This window comes from Pseudonaja textilis, chromosome 3 (assembly GCF_049901715.1).
Source record: "Pseudonaja textilis isolate UNSWEBS1 chromosome 3, rPseTex1.2, whole genome shotgun sequence".
Lineage (NCBI taxonomy): Eukaryota > Metazoa > Chordata > Lepidosauria > Squamata > Elapidae > Pseudonaja > Pseudonaja textilis.
This window is the reverse complement of record NC_141992.1, coordinates 137060447-137078841: the sequence shown is the minus strand read 5'-3', so window position 1 is coordinate 137078841 and position 18395 is coordinate 137060447. Positions and strand designations below refer to the sequence as shown.

General features: G+C 36.0%; 1 protein-coding gene across 1 annotated transcript in view; it reads left to right on the top strand.

Annotated features, from left to right (window-relative positions):
- Positions 1 to 18395, top strand: part of JARID2 (jumonji and AT-rich interaction domain containing 2) — a 226212-nt gene that overhangs the window by 108558 nt on the left and 99259 nt on the right. Inside the window, exon 2 of the mRNA XM_026699555.2 lies at positions 3899 to 4031. Coding sequence (XP_026555340.2) covers positions 3899 to 4031 — 133 coding nt within the window. The remainder of the gene's footprint in view (positions 1 to 3898; positions 4032 to 18395) is intronic.

The following is an 18395-nucleotide window of genomic DNA, read 5'->3' as shown; positions in this document are numbered from 1 at the left end:
ATATTAGGATCAAAGAGAACAGGAAATATTTTTGTTTCTGATAACAGAAATAATAGATGAATTTATTTATGTTGATATTGCATAGATTATTTTTAAAATTGTGTCTTTCATAGATTACTGAATCTTTTGATCAGTTTTCTTCTAATAATAATTGTTAAATTGTTTTAAAGGTTTTTTTAAAAAAATCTGGCAGTAAACAGTGCCTGTAGTGCCCTTTTTCACACCTTAATTATTGTTTTTTGGCTGGTTAATTACATTTGGAATCTTTATTTTCTAGAAGAGTTCTACATCCATCGCATCTTGGATAAATGTGTTCTTTCTCATCTTTATTAAAAAAATTGCATGTTTAATTGATTAAGAATTATGATTTTAAATGTTAAAAGTATTAGTTCTATAATAGTTCTTGACTAAGTCCCTCCCACCCTGTGGCTTGGTTATATTGCTAGCAACAGAGCACAAGTTTTTTATCTGTACGATTGTAATATACAGTAGTTCCATTTTAATAAAGACAGAAATTATACAATGATAAAATATATTAGGAGTAGTTGCACAGCCATGTTTTCTGGTTTTCCTGTTTACTTTGAAAAAGTACAAATGGATAGACTTAATAATAAACATAGATGTGCTACTGGCTTTCATTTTTAGCTAACTTAGATATGGAAATCTTAGCCATTTTTTATTAATGTTATCTGCTCACATACAATATGAATTAGGAACAAAGGGACAATGTACGCTGCATATTTTCTCCCAATCCAGTTTATAAGAAATCTCATCTAACCATTATATGAACACAATCCTAAAGTTCTGATAATGGTGTGATTTTCCCCAGAGTAGTAAAAATAAACCCCTTACCTTTTATTTTTATTTGCACATTTATAAAAATAATGCACAAATATAATTTTTTGATCCTCCGAACATTTCATAGTTTTAATTCCTGAACCCTTGTTGAAAGTTCAGAAATACAATCTCAATCTTACTAGTATTTTTCTGGCATGATTGTTACAAATATGTTTGATATGATATGATATAAGATGTGATGTGATATGATGTGATTGCTTGATGTTTCTTATTTAGCAAAATTATATTGAGCTAATTTAACCTATGGATCATTAGGTATGACTATGGTAACTTGTATTTACTTAAAATCCCAATTTTGAATCCAAACTACAAATTCTGTTAATAACTGGCTATTACTGGTAATAATGTGATCTTTAATTAAAAACAGATTAAAGGTGTGTGTGGCAAGGATAAGGAGAGGGGAAAAAAAACTGGGTTTATAGAACATATTAACTAATGTTCTAATTTTTTAATTCTTTGTCCATGGTAGAGAATCATATACTATACTTGTGAATCAATTCTTAATTTGACATGAACATATGGTTCACTCAAGGGAATATATGCCCCACAGTTGTTTCTACCCATCTTATCAGCCAGGATGAGAATGCTTTGGGTCCCTTCAGTTAAAGAACATAGTTGACTAGGCCTAGAAGAGGTGGTTTTTTTCTCTTGTAGCATCCATCTTTCGGGCATTCTCCCTCCGGAGAACACGATGGCTCCCACCACCCTGCTGGCTTTTCATATGTCCAGGCCTCAGGCCCTGACTACAATGAAACAAACAAAATGTTTAAGAAGTTACGATATTTATGTGGTTACTTTCCAAGGACATCTAAATTATATTAAAGTAACCAAAAATAACTACAATTCCCAAGGAATGTCTCAAGTTTTGAGCATTCCTAATGTTTGGAAGTTAAAAGTTGAAAAAATTGACATGCCCTGACTAAATTGTGCACTGACCTGTTTTGTGATGATGGGTGTTTTATTCTCAGCTGCTATGTATTTTAATATTTATTTTATTTTATTTACTTTTATTTTTTTAAATTTTTGTTCCCTGTCTAGAGTCACTTTGTGATGTAGGCAGCATTATAAAATAATAAACAAATCAGGGGAACACCCATGGTATCTCCACTCTCAGGACTCATAGCAGAGTCTATGTAATGCAGCATCTAGAAACTGTAGCACTCCCACATATACGGTAAAGCCAAAAGTATGGATCCAGTATGTGGACAGCACCTTCCTCATAATAAAAACGTTGAACTGTCTGCAAGGAAACAATCAAGTTTGGGGAGCACTGAGGACTCCACATTTATAACAGAGTATTATAGGTGGACACTACTAAGCATTTCTCATGAAATTAACAATAATTAAGGCTATTCCATATTTGTACAATTTACAGTTGTTGCTCAAACTGCGCTATAGGCAGCATTCTTTATCTATTTTATATCTTTCAAAAGTTGTGATTGTGATAGTTATTACATTCTCAAAACCTTAGCTTAACGTTTAATAACATGAGGTAACATGTTATCCCTTCTCAATCCCCAGCTCTTCACCTGGCCAATGATAATCTGGTTTCTCAGAAACTGATGATTTGGGTTAAAGCTAAGCAGTTAATTCCAATGTGGTCTGTGGCTTTTTCCATGCCACAAAATAGCTGGAATAATTCTCATGTAGTGATTAATGTTTATAGCCCTATTATGCAATAATGTACTTGTTAACAGGAGTTATTTGTTATTCTTAGTTTGTGAGGGTTTGGGTTTATAGATACCATTTGCATCAGCAATGCTTTTCTTGTTGCCTTTATTATTTTTTTTAATTAAGTGATTGATTCTGAATAGTATAACAGAAAGTTTTGATGGGACATGTTTTCCTTGAAAAGTTTTCTGCAAAGGCTATAATTTTGGCTTGGATTTGCATATGATTTATGTTCAAAGCAATCTAGGCATAATATTCTGTCACTGCAGCACAGACAGAAGCGTTTCTCTAGCATGCAATGTAATCTTCTGCCAAACTGCTAACTTGCTTTGCTATATTGCGCCTTGTTTTGGTTTCCCCACAATCAAATTATCTGTCATAGAACTAGGATAAACATTTGTTCTTTGTCTTCGGTAACTTGTTCTGAGCTTTAAATAGCAGAAATGCCACTAACTTGAATAATTTATTTAAAAGATGTTATACTCTAAATTGATTGACTCTGTTTGTCATGCAGAATGCATAATGGATCACTGATGCTGATGTTTTGATTTCTCACTGAACTGGGCCACTGAGTTGGGACATTCTTTCTGAAATGAAGGTCATCCAAAAAACTAATCTTCTCACTGGGCAGTTGTGCAGGCCTTGAAAAAGACTAGGGCAAAGAATTCATTCTGATAAGGCAACAAGCAGAGGCATGATGAAATAAAAAATTCTGGGGGAAGGGTGTATGAGTTAAAGCTATTTCATACTTGATACTTGATCTATACAGGTAGAAAATATGCCTTACTTCTTATGCTGTAAGATACACATAGTTATTTGTCTATTATAGTATAGAGCAGCTTCCAATCAAATTAGGGATATTGATAGTATAGTACCAGATTTAAATGTATATAGAGTCTATAAATAAAATGTGCTCATAAAATATTGGTATAATGTATATGCTTATGTTTCAAGAGTTTAAGTAGATAATGGTATCACTGAAAAAATAAGAGTTTGATTCCTGTAGGAGCATAATGGGTGATACAAATAGGAGAATCCGAAAAACGGACTAAAGAAAACTTAAAGTGAAAGAAATAGGGAATAAATAAGAATTAGCAGATTAAAATCTAGACTGTAAGAAATCAGTTTTTGAACCCAATAAAACAGCCCAACGACTCTATGCTTCTTTCAAAAATTAAATACGATGATGATGGTGATGATAGCATTTAAAATATTTCTGCTAGGAACTCTAGCCTTCTATTTAATAGCCTTTTAATGATCCTAAATTTTTTACATGTTGCTAAAGCCTCCATTTCTCAAGCAAGTGAATGTTCTTTTTTTTTTAGTTCCTTCAAGTGAATTTCTTCTCTCACTTCTTTTATTCCAATAGGACGATAGTGATGGAATTCCGTGGTCAGAGGAGAGGGTGGTACGAAAAGTCCTTTATTTATCCCTAAAGGAATTCAAGAATGCACAGAAGAGGCAGCATGATGGCATTAATGGGAGTCTCAAAGGGGTAAATGGTAAGTCTGTTCTTGGGGAAAGGGGTTGTTTTGCTGGTTCATTATTTTGGAGTTACCTTAGGCAAGTAAAGTATTGCCTTTATCTTCTACTGTTGTGGAGAGACTTTTTCACTGCTTTCCGCAGTGCAGTGTTTGGAGGAAGAAGAAATGTTGTAATTTTTTTTTTTAATTCTGCTTTTCTTCTTCTTCTTTCTTTAATACAGTGTTTCTCGATCTTGGCCATTTTAAGATGTGAACTTCAGTGCCCAGAATTTCCTAGCCCACAAGTTGAAGTCCACACATTTTAAAATGGCCAAGATTAAGAAACACTGATCTAATAGATAAATTGTTTTTATCAAAACAACCTTTAAACCAGGTACTGTGACACAATTAATTAAAGGAAGATATTATATGCCAAATCTAAGAAGCACATTATGAAGAGAATTTTAGAACACATTTGCTTAGTTAGAAATCCAGGAGCAGTTGAGTGGCTGTGATAAAACATTTTTCATTGCACACCAGACACTGCATGACTGGTGTCGTTCTGACCATTATCATAACTTAAAATGTCTTCAAGTGCTGACTGCACTTGAGCACTATGAAAATGTTCCAAAGTGCCTCTTTCCTACAAGATGAAAGCTCAGTTCAGTAGTTAAATGGAAAGTGCACTCTTTATTGAAGGTTTGTAGCTTCAGTTTAAGTGTTTTGGCTTGAATGGTATCAGATAATCTGTAGGATCTGACATCTGATAAATATTTGTGTTTTATTTTATTTATTTGTGTCCTGCTGTTATTATTTTTATAAATAACTTCAGGCGGTTAACATATCCAACACACCTTCTTCTTCCTATTTTCCCCACAACAACCTTATGTGGTAAGTTGACCTGAGACAGGATGACTGGCCCAAGGTCATCCACCTGGCTTTCATGGCTAAGGCGGGACTAGACTTAAACTCTCTGATATCTCTGTCAGATAATAATTTGAAACATCCATTTGAAATGTGTTCATATTTTAGCAGTTAACTATTGCTTTCCAAGGCAAGTCACAGAGCATGACTAAGACAGCATCTGGTTTCTCCCAGAGTAGATTTGACCCAGTTTTCTCTCAGAATTCTCACACACAAATATATGAACAACAGCATTGCTGCCCAAAATGCAATAAAATTTGCTTTCATATGTCACAGTATGCAGCTTTGGTGGAGTGTATGTGTGTATACACACGCCAGCCTGCCTGCCTTGGTTCTTCTATTTATAGAATTTATTGATATTAATGATGCTACCCTGTTTCTCCAACAATATGGCCTCCCCCAATAGGAAGTCCCAGCATGTTTTATAGGCATGAAATGAAATTAAGCCCCTCCCCCCAAATTAAGGCCTATATTAAAACATGTGAAATGGGAGGGAATGGTGGGGGGGCTTGCCGTTAGGAAGTACTTTTGTTGCACACCCAGATATGGTGCTGCCTGCGTTGACCCCAATATGAAGTGCCCCACCAACGCCGAGGTCAACATCCAAGCCATTGCTGCCCGCTCACCCGCCTGAAGATGCAAGGGGGGGGGAATTAAGTCACCCCTGAAAAGACGGCCTAGCCATTTTTTCGGGGCTCAAAAAAAAATAAGACCCGGCCTTATTATAGGAGAAACACAGTAGTTACTTTTGAGCCAATTTGATATAGTGATTAAAGGCATTGGACTAAAAACCAAGGGACTGGTTTGTGTCTTGGACACAAAGACAGTTAAGTAATTTTGGACTAGTCATTCTCAATCTTGGAAGAAGACAATGGCAAACCACTTTCAAAAATAAGAAAATTGCGTGGACTTGTCCAGGCAGTTTCCAGGAGTCTGGAATAATTCATTGCAACTTACACATACACACAAATAGTTTAATTTGAGATCCCCATACATAGCATTGCACTTACATCCTGAACTGTTGTATGAGATTGTGAGTGTGATGACCAATAACTGATGTGTTGGACTTCAGTTCCAATAATTCCTGGCTGTCATTATACAAAAGCCAAAATCTAAATGTATCTGGAGGATATTGCCTTAATGGATGTTACTTCATCATATGTTTGCTTTACTGTAAATTTGTTTGTTCCCTTGAGAGATTCAAAGACTATACAAGGAGTTAGTAACTTTTGAGAGGTCAGTCTTTCAAACATTTTGGAGGGCACAGTTAGCATTGCTGTGCCATGGTACCATCACCTGAAAAAGTATGGTGGGAAGAAATTTTAAGATACAGAATGTGAGTCGAAGGCAAACTATTACCATTCTCACTCTTAAGTCTCACCAAATTTGAAACATGCCTTCAAATCATACCACCCAAATTGAGGTACTTTTTTTTTCAGCCCTGTCTTAGTGAACTGTGGAGCCACAAAAGGAGTGCTGTCACATTGCAAGTTGCCCTACCCAGTATATAGTTATTATTTCATAGTAGTTACAGTTGCTGTGATATTTATTTGTAAATGAAATAATAAAAAAACGTTTCTGCGTAATGATAAGGAAACATCTGTGGCTTTTTCAGGAAACTTCCTAATCTTGGGAAGCGGGATCAATATATATCAGTAATATATCATATCAGTAAATCTTGGAGAATCCATGTTGTATTTTTAATGCTTCTGTTTCTTCTATGATATTAATACCCATAGAATTTGGGACCGTGGTGATCAGTTTTTCAGAGGCCCTTTAAAAGAGTGAATCTCATTCCCATGAGACATAGCTTGCTTTCTAATGTTACTTTGGACATGAAATAGATGGCTGTAAAAATGAAATACAGTCTCTAAGTATCCTTGGCTTTTATTCATAAGGTCATATTTTGTATCTTCCCAGCAAAATAGCTCATAAAAGAAATCTATTTTCCTCAAAAACAAAACTGATTTTGTGTGTTAACACAACTCCACTTTAGTTGAACAACAGGATATCTAAATGTCACATGTAAAGCATATATAGGATTATGTTCATGTTCTTATTTTATGAGGATTTTTAGGTTCATTATACACATCAATCCAAGCTACTGGTTGAACTAACCACAGTTAAAAAGTCAGATGTACCCTGTTTTGAAAATGCTGCCTGTTTGTTTCTTTACTGTGTTGAACAATTACTGTGGTAAATTCTGTGGCATCTGGAAGTAGAGTTGTGGCATTAACTATATATTGTTAATTAAAAACATCATATGAACATAATGGTTTGCAATCATTTCAAGGCATGGTCTGGAGTCTGGACATGGTTGAACTGCTTTGGCGTCTCCCTGGCTGCTTCTGTATGCTATGCTGAGCTCCTAAAATTATAGATCTGAAGAGACTGACCCATCCAGTTCTATGTAATTTGGAAACAACCATTGTGTATTGCTTCTGAATTCTTAGTGGGGAAGTATTTACTGCTGTGCTATATCACTAGATGGCATGATCTGCAGCTGACATCATGTATTTGCTAAATGACATTGTTCACCAATGCTTTATGCCCCGGTTGACACATAGAGAAGGAAGAACAAGCCATTTCAGAATGGAACGTAGTGTAGTAGCTTACATTTAAAGGTATTAGCAAACTGTTCTGATACGTGGGTCAGGTTCTTACTGCTGTTACCTAAAAACTTTACCATCATTTGACCCTGTTGTCCTTCTTCTTTCCCAGAAAAAGTCTGAGACTAGAGTTGCAGTAATAAAAATGCAAAAATATGAGGCCCATACCATTTTAAATCACTCCTGAATGTTGCCACATAGAAGATAAAGCAAGTGAAAAAAGATGCAGCAAGAATTATTGATTGGTATAATATGTCTGCATGGCTACTGTTAAAATCATTACAACTCTTCGTGAGAGTCTCTCTGGGTTATTTATTTATTCGTATATTATTTCAAAATTTTATATTGCTACCTATCCTACATATGAACTCTGGACAGCTAAAAACAATCAACAAAGCAATATAATGTATATACCGGTAATATATATATATTTAAAAAATCAGAATTAAAATATTCATAATACAAGCCGGAATTCCATTTAACAGGCTCAGGTATGCAAATCATACCTGTGCTGAACTCATCTTTCCTTCTGGCCTAGCATCTGAGGCAAAAAACAAAAAAAATCCCAGAAGCCAGGAAAGTCAAGTTTTTCCTACTCTCAGGACAGGACTTCTTAGTCCCACAAGAGGGCATTTTTTTAATAACAGGAGCCTGGAACATACCCACCCTTTAAGACTTGGTGGGACAGATAAAGACATGAGCCTGTTCCAAGCTGAGCTTTAAAGATAATAACCAGCACTTTGAATTGCACCCTGCAGCATAATGGAGCCAATGTAGCTCACACAATAGCAATGCAAAGTAGGCAAATTTCAGTACACCCTAACTTCATGCACTGCTGCATTGTGGACCGGTTGAGGTGTCCAGATGCTTTTCAAGGTCATCTCTTCCCCATTTACTCCGCGTCCCCCCACATAAGGTCATCTCTTCCTCATCATCTCCCCTCCCCCCCCCCATGCACACATACATAGAGTGCATTACAATAGTTCAGTCAGGATGGGATTGAGGCAATGAGCAGAAATGGTTTCAACTGGTATACAAGACAACTTAGTGCTAAAGTCTTCCTATCTATGGTTGCCACCTGCTCTTCAAGCAGGATTTGTGAGACCCAGAGGACTTTAAAAAGGCTCTTGAACTCTGTGGGGGACGGGGGTGCTAGCTTGTCAAGAGTTAAATACGAAAAATCTCCAGATGCAGGCGACCTCCAAACCCAAAGACATTCCACATTGAATTGCAGCTTGTTATATTCATGTCAGAGGCCTGTAGAGATTGTTTCTGCCGAATTCTACCCTATCCAGAGCCGCTTGGCAAAACTAATGCTTATTTTGAGTTTGAAAAACAGTAAAATTTCTATTTTCTGCACATCACTAATTTACAGTAACCGAGTGAATTCATATGAGATTGACAGATGATCATTGAAACACAGAGAAACTGAAGAAAAGGAAGGCATAGGAAAGAAGAGGGAGAGAGAGGTTGTAATGCATTGTTACATGGGCCGGCCTGTATCTCAGAAACTAAAATACCAGAACAATGGAATATAACAGGGACCTCCAAACTTGGCAACTTTAAGACTTGTGGACTTCAACTCCCAGAATTCCTCAGCCAACATTCTGGGATTAGAAGTCCACAAGTCTTAAAATTGCCCATGTTTGGAGACCCCTGGAATATAACATGTTTTTTTTTTAATTTTTCCTAATGTTTAAAAAGTCTTTATTGCTATTCCAATATACCCTCCTTCTAAGCATAACATCTATTGTACTATTTCATTAGAAAAATATGTGCCCTTTTTAATAGAAATGTAAAATTGCACTCTTTCTTAGCCAACATGCAACATGTCCCTAATAATCTGTCTGAATGCTTTGGTTTCACAATAGGTTTGGGATGATTATAGAATGATGGATAGGTTGTGAATGGAAAATAATGCTTTAGTCTTATGATACCGCAGCTCTTACTGCTGCAAAGAATGTCAAAACTCAGGGTAGATTAGAGGAAGAGCAAAATTTAGCCTTTGGTTGTAGCACTTTTGAGTGCCATGTGAGGAAGTGGAATGGAGCCAAAATAGGAAGAAAATAAAGAGAAGCAAATAAATCAATTCAGCCAGTATGATCAGACCTCATAGAGGTTTATTTCTTTTTAAAAAACACTCCTAAAAGGAAAATTTGAAGCAGAAAATTATTACTTTTTGAATGTTGTTGCTGTTGTGCTGCACATTTATAAAATGTGAAATTGTGAGCAATAACAGTTAATTTCAAAATTCTAAACTTCAGTGCTTAGTATGTCAACGTTTGTAGACAACGAGCAGAACTGAAAAAGCAAACTGTTGAAACTAATAATGTCAATGTTATAAATCAGTGGCCTTTTTGATACCTCCTATTCTTTCTGTACTTATCCGTGCTATAGACCGATGCAAAGTCTTATGCATATTTTTAATAGAATGGATAGATATATTATTAACTGCATTTATCTACCTATCAAGTAGTACTTTAGAGAAATGTGTTTCTCCTTAGATTTGGGGATAGCGAACGTTAAGACTTCTCTGTTGCCAAGAATCTATATTCTGTGCTTTGCTTTAAAGCATTTTATTCCTTTATTATCTCTATAAATAGTTTATAAATAATTCAAGGTGGCAAGCATATTTAATATTGCTTCTTCCAATTTCCCCTGAGCAACAACCCTGTGAGGTGGGTTGGACTGAGAAAGAATAATTGTTCAAAGTTACCCAGCTTTCATGCCATTGCCTAAGGCAGGACTAGAGCTCACACTCTTTTGGTTTCTAGACCACTGCCTTAATCACTGTTAGGTATAACATTGGTCACCTAACTAGTTTGGGTAAGATAAAATAATATATAAGCTATGATTCTTAGTTTAAAGTATGTGTTACTTTAAATGCTGAGCATGTATTTTTGGGTGTGGTGTGAAAACACCATAAGAGGCAGCAAGAGACGCTGACTGATTGCTGATAATTCCCTGATTGCTGATAATTCCCTGACGCTTTGCTGGCAATTACTGGAGTTGCAGACGGAAGAGAGGAGTTTCTGAGTTTGTGCATATCTCTCTCTACTGTGAAGAGATAAATTACTGGACTGTTATTTTGTAAGTGTACCGACCTCTCATTTCTGACATTGGAATTTTGCAACTTGATAATCCCTGGACGGACTGAAATAAGTGTATGATATATGGACTGTTTTGACTATGCTTTAACCTCTTGCTGGAATAAAACTACTTTAATTGGCACTGTATCTGTTTTTACTGAGTGTAAGCTACACAACACGATATCTCACATATTTTGCCTGCCTGCCTGACTGCCCTGCAGATCTTGCTAGGGTGTATCCCTAACAATCACTAAACCTTAAGATTTTTTAAATTGGATGTAGGTAAACCTTTGTTTATTTGTCTTAGAGAGATACGCAATCTGATATTTGCAGCAACTACTTGTCACTACTTTGTTTAGTGTACAGTCTGCTTCTTGAAACTGCAAACTTTTTTTTACATTTGAAAAGAAAAGGAGTAATAATAATAAATTAAAAAGATAAAAAGAATAATGCAAAAGGCTGCTTTAATTAGAATAACTTACATCCTGTGGTAAAACCTTTAACACCATCAAATAACAATACCTGCATATTGGAAAGGACTTGATAGGTGGGTACAAATACTAAATCCAGTTTAAACATCTGGCTGACTACGCAACAAACCATGATAATAAAAGATGCCAATACAAGCAGTCCTTGGTTTACGACCACAGTTGAACCCAAATTTCATTGATGAGCAAGACAGTTGTTAGGTGAGTTTTGCCCATTTTTATGACCTTTTTGCCACAGTTGCTAAAAGCAAATCACTGTAGTTGTTAAGTGAATCATGTGGTCATTAAGTGAATCTGGTTTTCCCCATTGACTGTGCTTGTTGAAAGCTGGCTGGGAATGTTACATGGTGGTCACAAGATCCCAGGACTGTGCAACTGTTATACATACATATCAGTTGCCAAGTTTCCAAATTTTGATCATATGACCATGGGGATTCTACAGTCATAAGTATAAAAGCCAGTCATAAGTCACTTTTTCCAGGGCTGTTGTAACTTTGAATGGTCACTAAACAAATGGTTGTAAGTCAAGGATTACCTGTATTGTAACCTCAAAGATAAGCATCAGTTGACGACAAGGAACAAACCAATTAATGTACAGCAAGACTGCAATTATAACTGAACACCTGGGATGTAAATTCAGCCAACAAGGGGAAAAAAGCCAAATGGTGCATTATCAAAATGGAAGATCAGACTGGAAAAATAAGATCAGCATGTTAATAAGAGGCAAACATTCTACAACAGATGAAAGAAAATGAGCTGAAGAACAAGAAAATGAAATATTATCTGACCCAGGGAGATCGCCTAGAAACAAAGAAGATTAAGGGATCACTGGAAATAATGAAGCAACAAATAACAGCCGTAGCCAAAAAGATCAACAATTGTGGAACTCAAATTGCAAATTTGGTACTATTGATTTTGCATAAAGTAATTTCTGCTATTTCGCGGTACTTGATGTGCCAGAGAATTGAACTCCTTCTTGTAACCAATTCAAAGCCTTTTTTCTTCGTCAAATGTCTGGTGTACTTGCAGCATCGTATCCATCTATTTTCTTGGTAAATAGAGCTTGACATTGTCACTGCATGGATGAAAGGCATGATTCATGGTCAATATTTTTCTCAACTTTTTAATCTAATATTTCTAGTTTTGATTGAATCCGGTCCATTATTCCAACTGTATATGTGGTGACTGGAAGTTGCTAATTGCCTTGATGGTAGTTCTTCCACTGTGTCAGGACTAAGATTTTCTTCACTCACATGATGTATTTATGTCTAACTTTTGTCTTGACTTCAGTGCTCTTCAGCCTGAGAGATGGCCAGGTATTTGTAGCAAACTTCTTCATCTAGACTCTTGATGTTATTTCCATAAGGCATTTTGATTCCTTATGTTCATTTCAAACTCCATTGCAATATAGCAATAGCACTTAGAGTTACATACCACTTCACAGTGCTTTGCAGCCCTCTTTACGTGGTTTTACAGAGTCAGCATATTTTCCTCAACAATCTGGGTCTTCAGTTTACCGACCTCGGAAGGATGGAAGGCTAAATCAGTCTTGAGTTGGTGAGAATTGAACAGCTGGCAGTCAGCAGAATTAACCACTGCGCCACCACGTCTCTTATAGTGACGTGTATGTGTGTGTGTGTGTGTGTGTGTTTATTATTCAGCTTTGTTCAGGTATTTTCCCACGTCATTATAGTTGTGCTTTCAAAGTTGTAGCAATGTTTCGGCAGAATCTCATCTGCCATCATCAGGTCTGTGTATTGGGTTTGTCTGTGTGTCAGGCTTTCACAGCCGTTTCAAATTTGGATTTAATGGACATATGTCCTACATTTGTATATTAAACAGTCCCATTCAAGTCAAAAATTGATTTCCCTCACAACTGAAAAACCAGTAGGCCAGGGATGGGGAACCTTTTATGGCTCACTCAGGAATTCTGGGAGTTGAAGTCCATAAGTGACAAAAGAACCAAGTTTCCCTACCTCTGTGCTAGGGGATGGGTTTTTGTTTTGTTTTTTGGCCAGAAGCCAGACTCTGGTTTCCAGCAAAAGCTTGTAAATCACAGTCGTGTGATCATGAGATGCTGCACACAGCCATAAAACAGGCTGGTTGATGAGCACCCAAAATGGGGCTGAATTCGAAACTGGGTTGCAGATTCTACTTTCGCAAACTTCAAACAGTCATCAAATGACTTGTAAGTCGAGAACATTCTAAGTGTTACACATTGTATTGATACCATGAAGAAATAAAAACATTCAAACTCCCAGCATCAATCATAATTTGGCATGCTGGATTGGGGTAGTTGGGGATTCTAGTTCAACACTGGCCATTGATTTCAAACCGCAGTTGTAAATAAATCCTGTGAATATTCTATTTTTTACTAGTCCCAGTCCCCTTCTTGTCTGGATCCAAGTGAATCCTAAAGACTTGGATGTCTTTATAGTGCATTTATCTATAGACCAACTCAGAAATACATCTTTTAAATTCAGTGGTATTTACTTCCAATTGAAACTGCAATGTGGCATCCAAGTATATAAAAGCAGTTTACCTAATTTTTAGGACAGAAATTCTGATAGAATTTGTAAAACCTGTAAAAATAATGTAGATTTTTGTTTAAAGCCATCTGGTTTTTAAAGATATAATAGCAATAGCACTTAGACTTACATACCACTTTACAGCCCTCTCTGAGCGGTTACAGAGTCAGCCTATTGCTCCCAACAATTTGGTTCCTCATTTTACCAACCTCTGAAGAATAGAAGCCTGAGTCAACCTTGACCCTGATGAGATTTGAACTGCCAAATTTCAGGCAGGCGGCAGGCAACAGAAATAGCCTGCAGTACTGCACTTAACCACTGCGCCACCATGGCTCATATAATTTTTCCATTGATGTGATGTTTCTTGATTTCGTCTTTCTACCAAATAATAGTTCTGTGAAACCTGAGTCTAAGCAGATTTCTTTTACATAATTTCTGTCCTGGTGTGTTTTTGAATAGCGATACTTAGTGGATAAACAACTGTTGGGCAATAAAAAGATTTCTAAGAATCTGCATATTAGAATGTACACAGAGAATAAGAGCTCTTGAAATAATATTCAGTGATAAATAGGAATACATTGGAATACTTGGTATCCTATTGTCTGACCAATGGGATTTGTAAGGTAAAGTTGAGCAATGCATGGTTAAGTGGAACAGAAACCTATCTTCTTGTATCATAGAAGAATAACACAGAAGCTTCATAAATAGAATTGAACCTCATTTATTTCATTAGTATTCTAAGTTATGAGCATAGCATTTATTTTTGGCCTCTTAAGGTAAAAACCTTCCCAAAGTGTCTTGTAAAATATAGCAACTGTGATTTTTTTTCTTTTGAAGAACATTAATAAAACCCTGTTAGGAATCTGTCCATCAATTAGTTGGATTGACAATATATAAACTAACAATGTATGTTTGTAGCTTTAAGACAAAGTTACTGTATTGATTTGTACTGTGTTCCGATTGGTTGATTGTATTGCAGATTGCCATAAGAGGGAGCTAGAGATCATGGCTTGCTCTCTCTGACATTCTGTAATCTCTGACATTCTGTATCTCTGACATTTTGTTGCTGTCTAAGGTTTCTGTTGCTGTGCTTATACTTGGATTTCTTTGTTTACTGTAAATGACAAAGGCAACCGATAAGATTTTGTAATTGAATTTTCTTTGGACTGTTAAATGTATATGACCTGGACCATTTATTGGACTGTGCTATTTCTTAAAGTAAACTTTAACAATTTAGTGTATCCGTGTGTGGCTGAATAATTATTCATAACTATTCTCATAAACGTTTCCATGTGCATATCCTTGTTACTCAAGATTTATTCTGCACATATCATAACAAACCCATATATCTAATATGGTATTGGATTAAAATTGAAGAGAGTTTTAATTTAAATCTAACTTCAACTCTGAAATTCTGCTTGGAGACTTTGAACCAAGCACTGGCTTTTAGCCCAGATCATCTCACAGAACTGAGGAAAAAAATGGAGGAGAAAGTGCTATGTATATTGTCTTTAACTCCTGGAACAAAGATGGATTCAAATCATACATAGATATATATAGACACATACATATGCACATACATTGCATGAGTAAGAGAGTATTTATATTCTGCCTGATAGAAATAAAAGACTTTGGCGTATTTCCATTTGTGGAGTCTTATTTGATCTTGTAATACATATTGTTCAGAACAGCTATTCATGATTTCTGGCCAAAGCCTGAATTACCCCTTCAGAGGAATTCAGTGGTGCTTTTTTTCTCCTCAGTGTAACACATGCTATGATGAGGCCTCATACAGAAGTAATACATTAACTAATAATAGGATGCTGACCCCCAGGAACAAGAATTATCTGATAGTAGATGCAATCCTTTGCTTCAGAATAAAAATCAAACACCCCTTCAATCTGCTAGCCTTATCCAGATATTCTATTTCTATAGATATATTGCTTGGCTTTCATGGAACATTATAACAATTGGTAATAGAAGAACTGATTTATCTTTACATTTTATTGTTTCATTGCACTTCCGAAAAAGCCCATGGCAATGTACAAAATTGATGCAAATTAAAAAAAGGCTTGACAAAAATAGCTCTATAATAAAGGAGAAATTGGTTTACAGTGTTGCAATATTCTTTTCAACTATTTCAATAGAAAATTGAATGGACTAAACTAAAAGTCTAAAGAGTATCTAATTTACAATCCAACATGAAATGCTGTAGTAATTAAGAAGTAAACTCAGTATGTTTTCTTTATGCTCTCACTTTTTCCAGTTGCCTCAAAACTATATTTGTGTGTTGCAGTGGTGGTATTTGACCGGTTCTGCCGGTTTTGGAGACCTGGTAGGAGCTATGAGCAGCAGAGACTGAACCAGTTCTCTCCACTGCTCTGCTGGCTCTGCTATTGGGCCCGCCTGCCTGCCCGGGCTCCCATACTCACCTTTATCTGCTGAATTTGAAGTGCAGCTGCTTTGCGCGGCACAGAAGAGTGCTGCGCGTCAGCTGCTGAAGCAACCGGGAGAATGTAGGCTTGCAGGAGGCGAGTTAGAACACCTCTGCGCCTTTGCAAATGCCTCTGCACCTGCGCAAAGTACGCGTTTGGCAGTGAGCAGGCACGCAAAGTGTGTGCATGTGCGCAAAGCGCGCCCACCAAGCCATGCCCACCGAACTGGTGGCAACAATATTTGAATTCCACCACATGGTGTGTTCCATGGATTTGATTCTACAAATTAGAGAATAATTTCATTCATGAAAATACAAATTGAAGACAGAATAAAAAATAAGTGAAGCTTCCAAATTTTAAAAATAAGAATGGTCCTTTATTTTTATTGCTTTAGCATTGTTACTGTTTTAGATTCTATTTCATGCCTTAGCTGCTAGGTAAGAATCTTTTTAAAATGTGAGAAAAAGTCAAGCAAATTTAAATGAAATAGAAAGTACTATATCTATTCAAAGCTTTCATGATGTGTCAGTTGTAAAACTTATTTAAATTTTAAATTCAAAAGTAAAGTACAGCCTTGAACCTAGGCACGGTATGATACTTACTACAGGAGTAGAGGATTTTTCCCGCTTTTGGTGTATATGTCATTAACAAAAGATTGTTCATCCATCATGTTGGTTCTATATATTAAATTAATTGTGAGCTGGAAAGAGCAATCAGAAAAAGAAAATTGAACGTACCTCAAATGTCAGTCACATTGTTTAAAAGAAAAATTTCTTGAAAAAAGTAAAGAGACTGAGAAAAAAGTAGTTTAGCCTATTAAACTGTAACTGAAATAGAAAGTCAACTCTTGGAAAAGGAGAGCCAATTCAGATATTATTGCTGTCGTCTATATTTTAAAAATTAGCAGAGTTCAGAAGCTATTTTTATGCACGTGCACAATCTCTAGAAAAGGGGTAACTTTGATCATTCCCAGTTCCATCTTTGAAATACAATTTCAATAAGTGGATTTAAAGATGACTCAGTATACTTGGGTACCTTTTCTAATTAGGGAGCATCATGGCTATATCAACTTTAAAACAATTTTCTGTTCCATATTGTATGTGCCCTACACAATACTCATATGGTAAAATACTAAAACTCTGAAAGATAAGTTGGAGCTTGGTGAGATATTCTAGGAGGCAAAGGTGAGATTAAAAAAATGATTATAGCCCCCATCACTGAATAAAACCAAAGAACTTTGTTGGCATAATAAACTATTCAAACTCAAGTAAATCTGGATCAGTGCTGTTATAGCTGCCAGTGAAGAAAGCTTCACTAAGTAGGTTAAAATGTAGATTTTAAGGATGAGTTTTAAGAGGTGAAACAAGTGTCCTAAAACTAACTTTTTTTTATGCCTATTTTTTTTAAAATGGATCTATCCTGATGACTTCATTGTTGGATTTATAAGCTATGCTTGTTGCACAAAGTAAGTGTGTAGCCAAGTGTGTTGCCTCCATGTCATAGATGCATTGTGTTAGCACATACAAAGACAACATAGAAAATAAAGGTATTAAAAATCTAATACTATAGAATACTGTACACACAGCAAGGAGGGAAAATTACAGGTAGTCCTCAACTTAATAACCATTTGTTTAGTGACTGAAGTTACAATGGCATTGGAAAAACTGACTCATGATAGTTTTTTTCACACTTACAACCATTGTAGCATGCCGTAGTCACATGATCAAAATTCAGACGCTTGGCAACTGGCATGTACAGTGTTTATGATGGTTGCAGTGTCCTGGAGTCATGTGATCCCTTTTGCAAAATTCTGACAAGAAATTTGACAAGAAGTTAAGATTCACTTAACAACCATGTTAGTAACTTAACAACTGCAAGTATTCGCTTAACAACTGGCAAGAAAAGTCATAAAATCAGTCAACATTTACTTAACAACTGTCTTGCTTAGCAATGAAAATTTGGGGCTCAGTTGTGATCATAAGTCAAGGGCTACCTATATATGCTACACTTTTTAATTCTCCCAGTCAGGTTTTTAGGCTCACAGTGATTCTGTATTCCCCTGTGCTGTCATGAGTAATAGTTGTCTGGTATTGTCGCTTATTTAAAATACAGATTGGTTATATGTTTGGTCTCACCTTTGATTTTAGATAATAAATAAAGTATATTACTCTCCTTTTCTGATTTTAAGGCTGGTTCATTTACATCATGGAGGTTTTTTGTTGTCATACCTTCCAGATGTAAAATGGAACCTATGTTCTCATCCAGATAGATGATGCTTCATCCTGGCACAAATTTTATCCAATTTACGCTCTATGTCTTTGCTTCTGCTA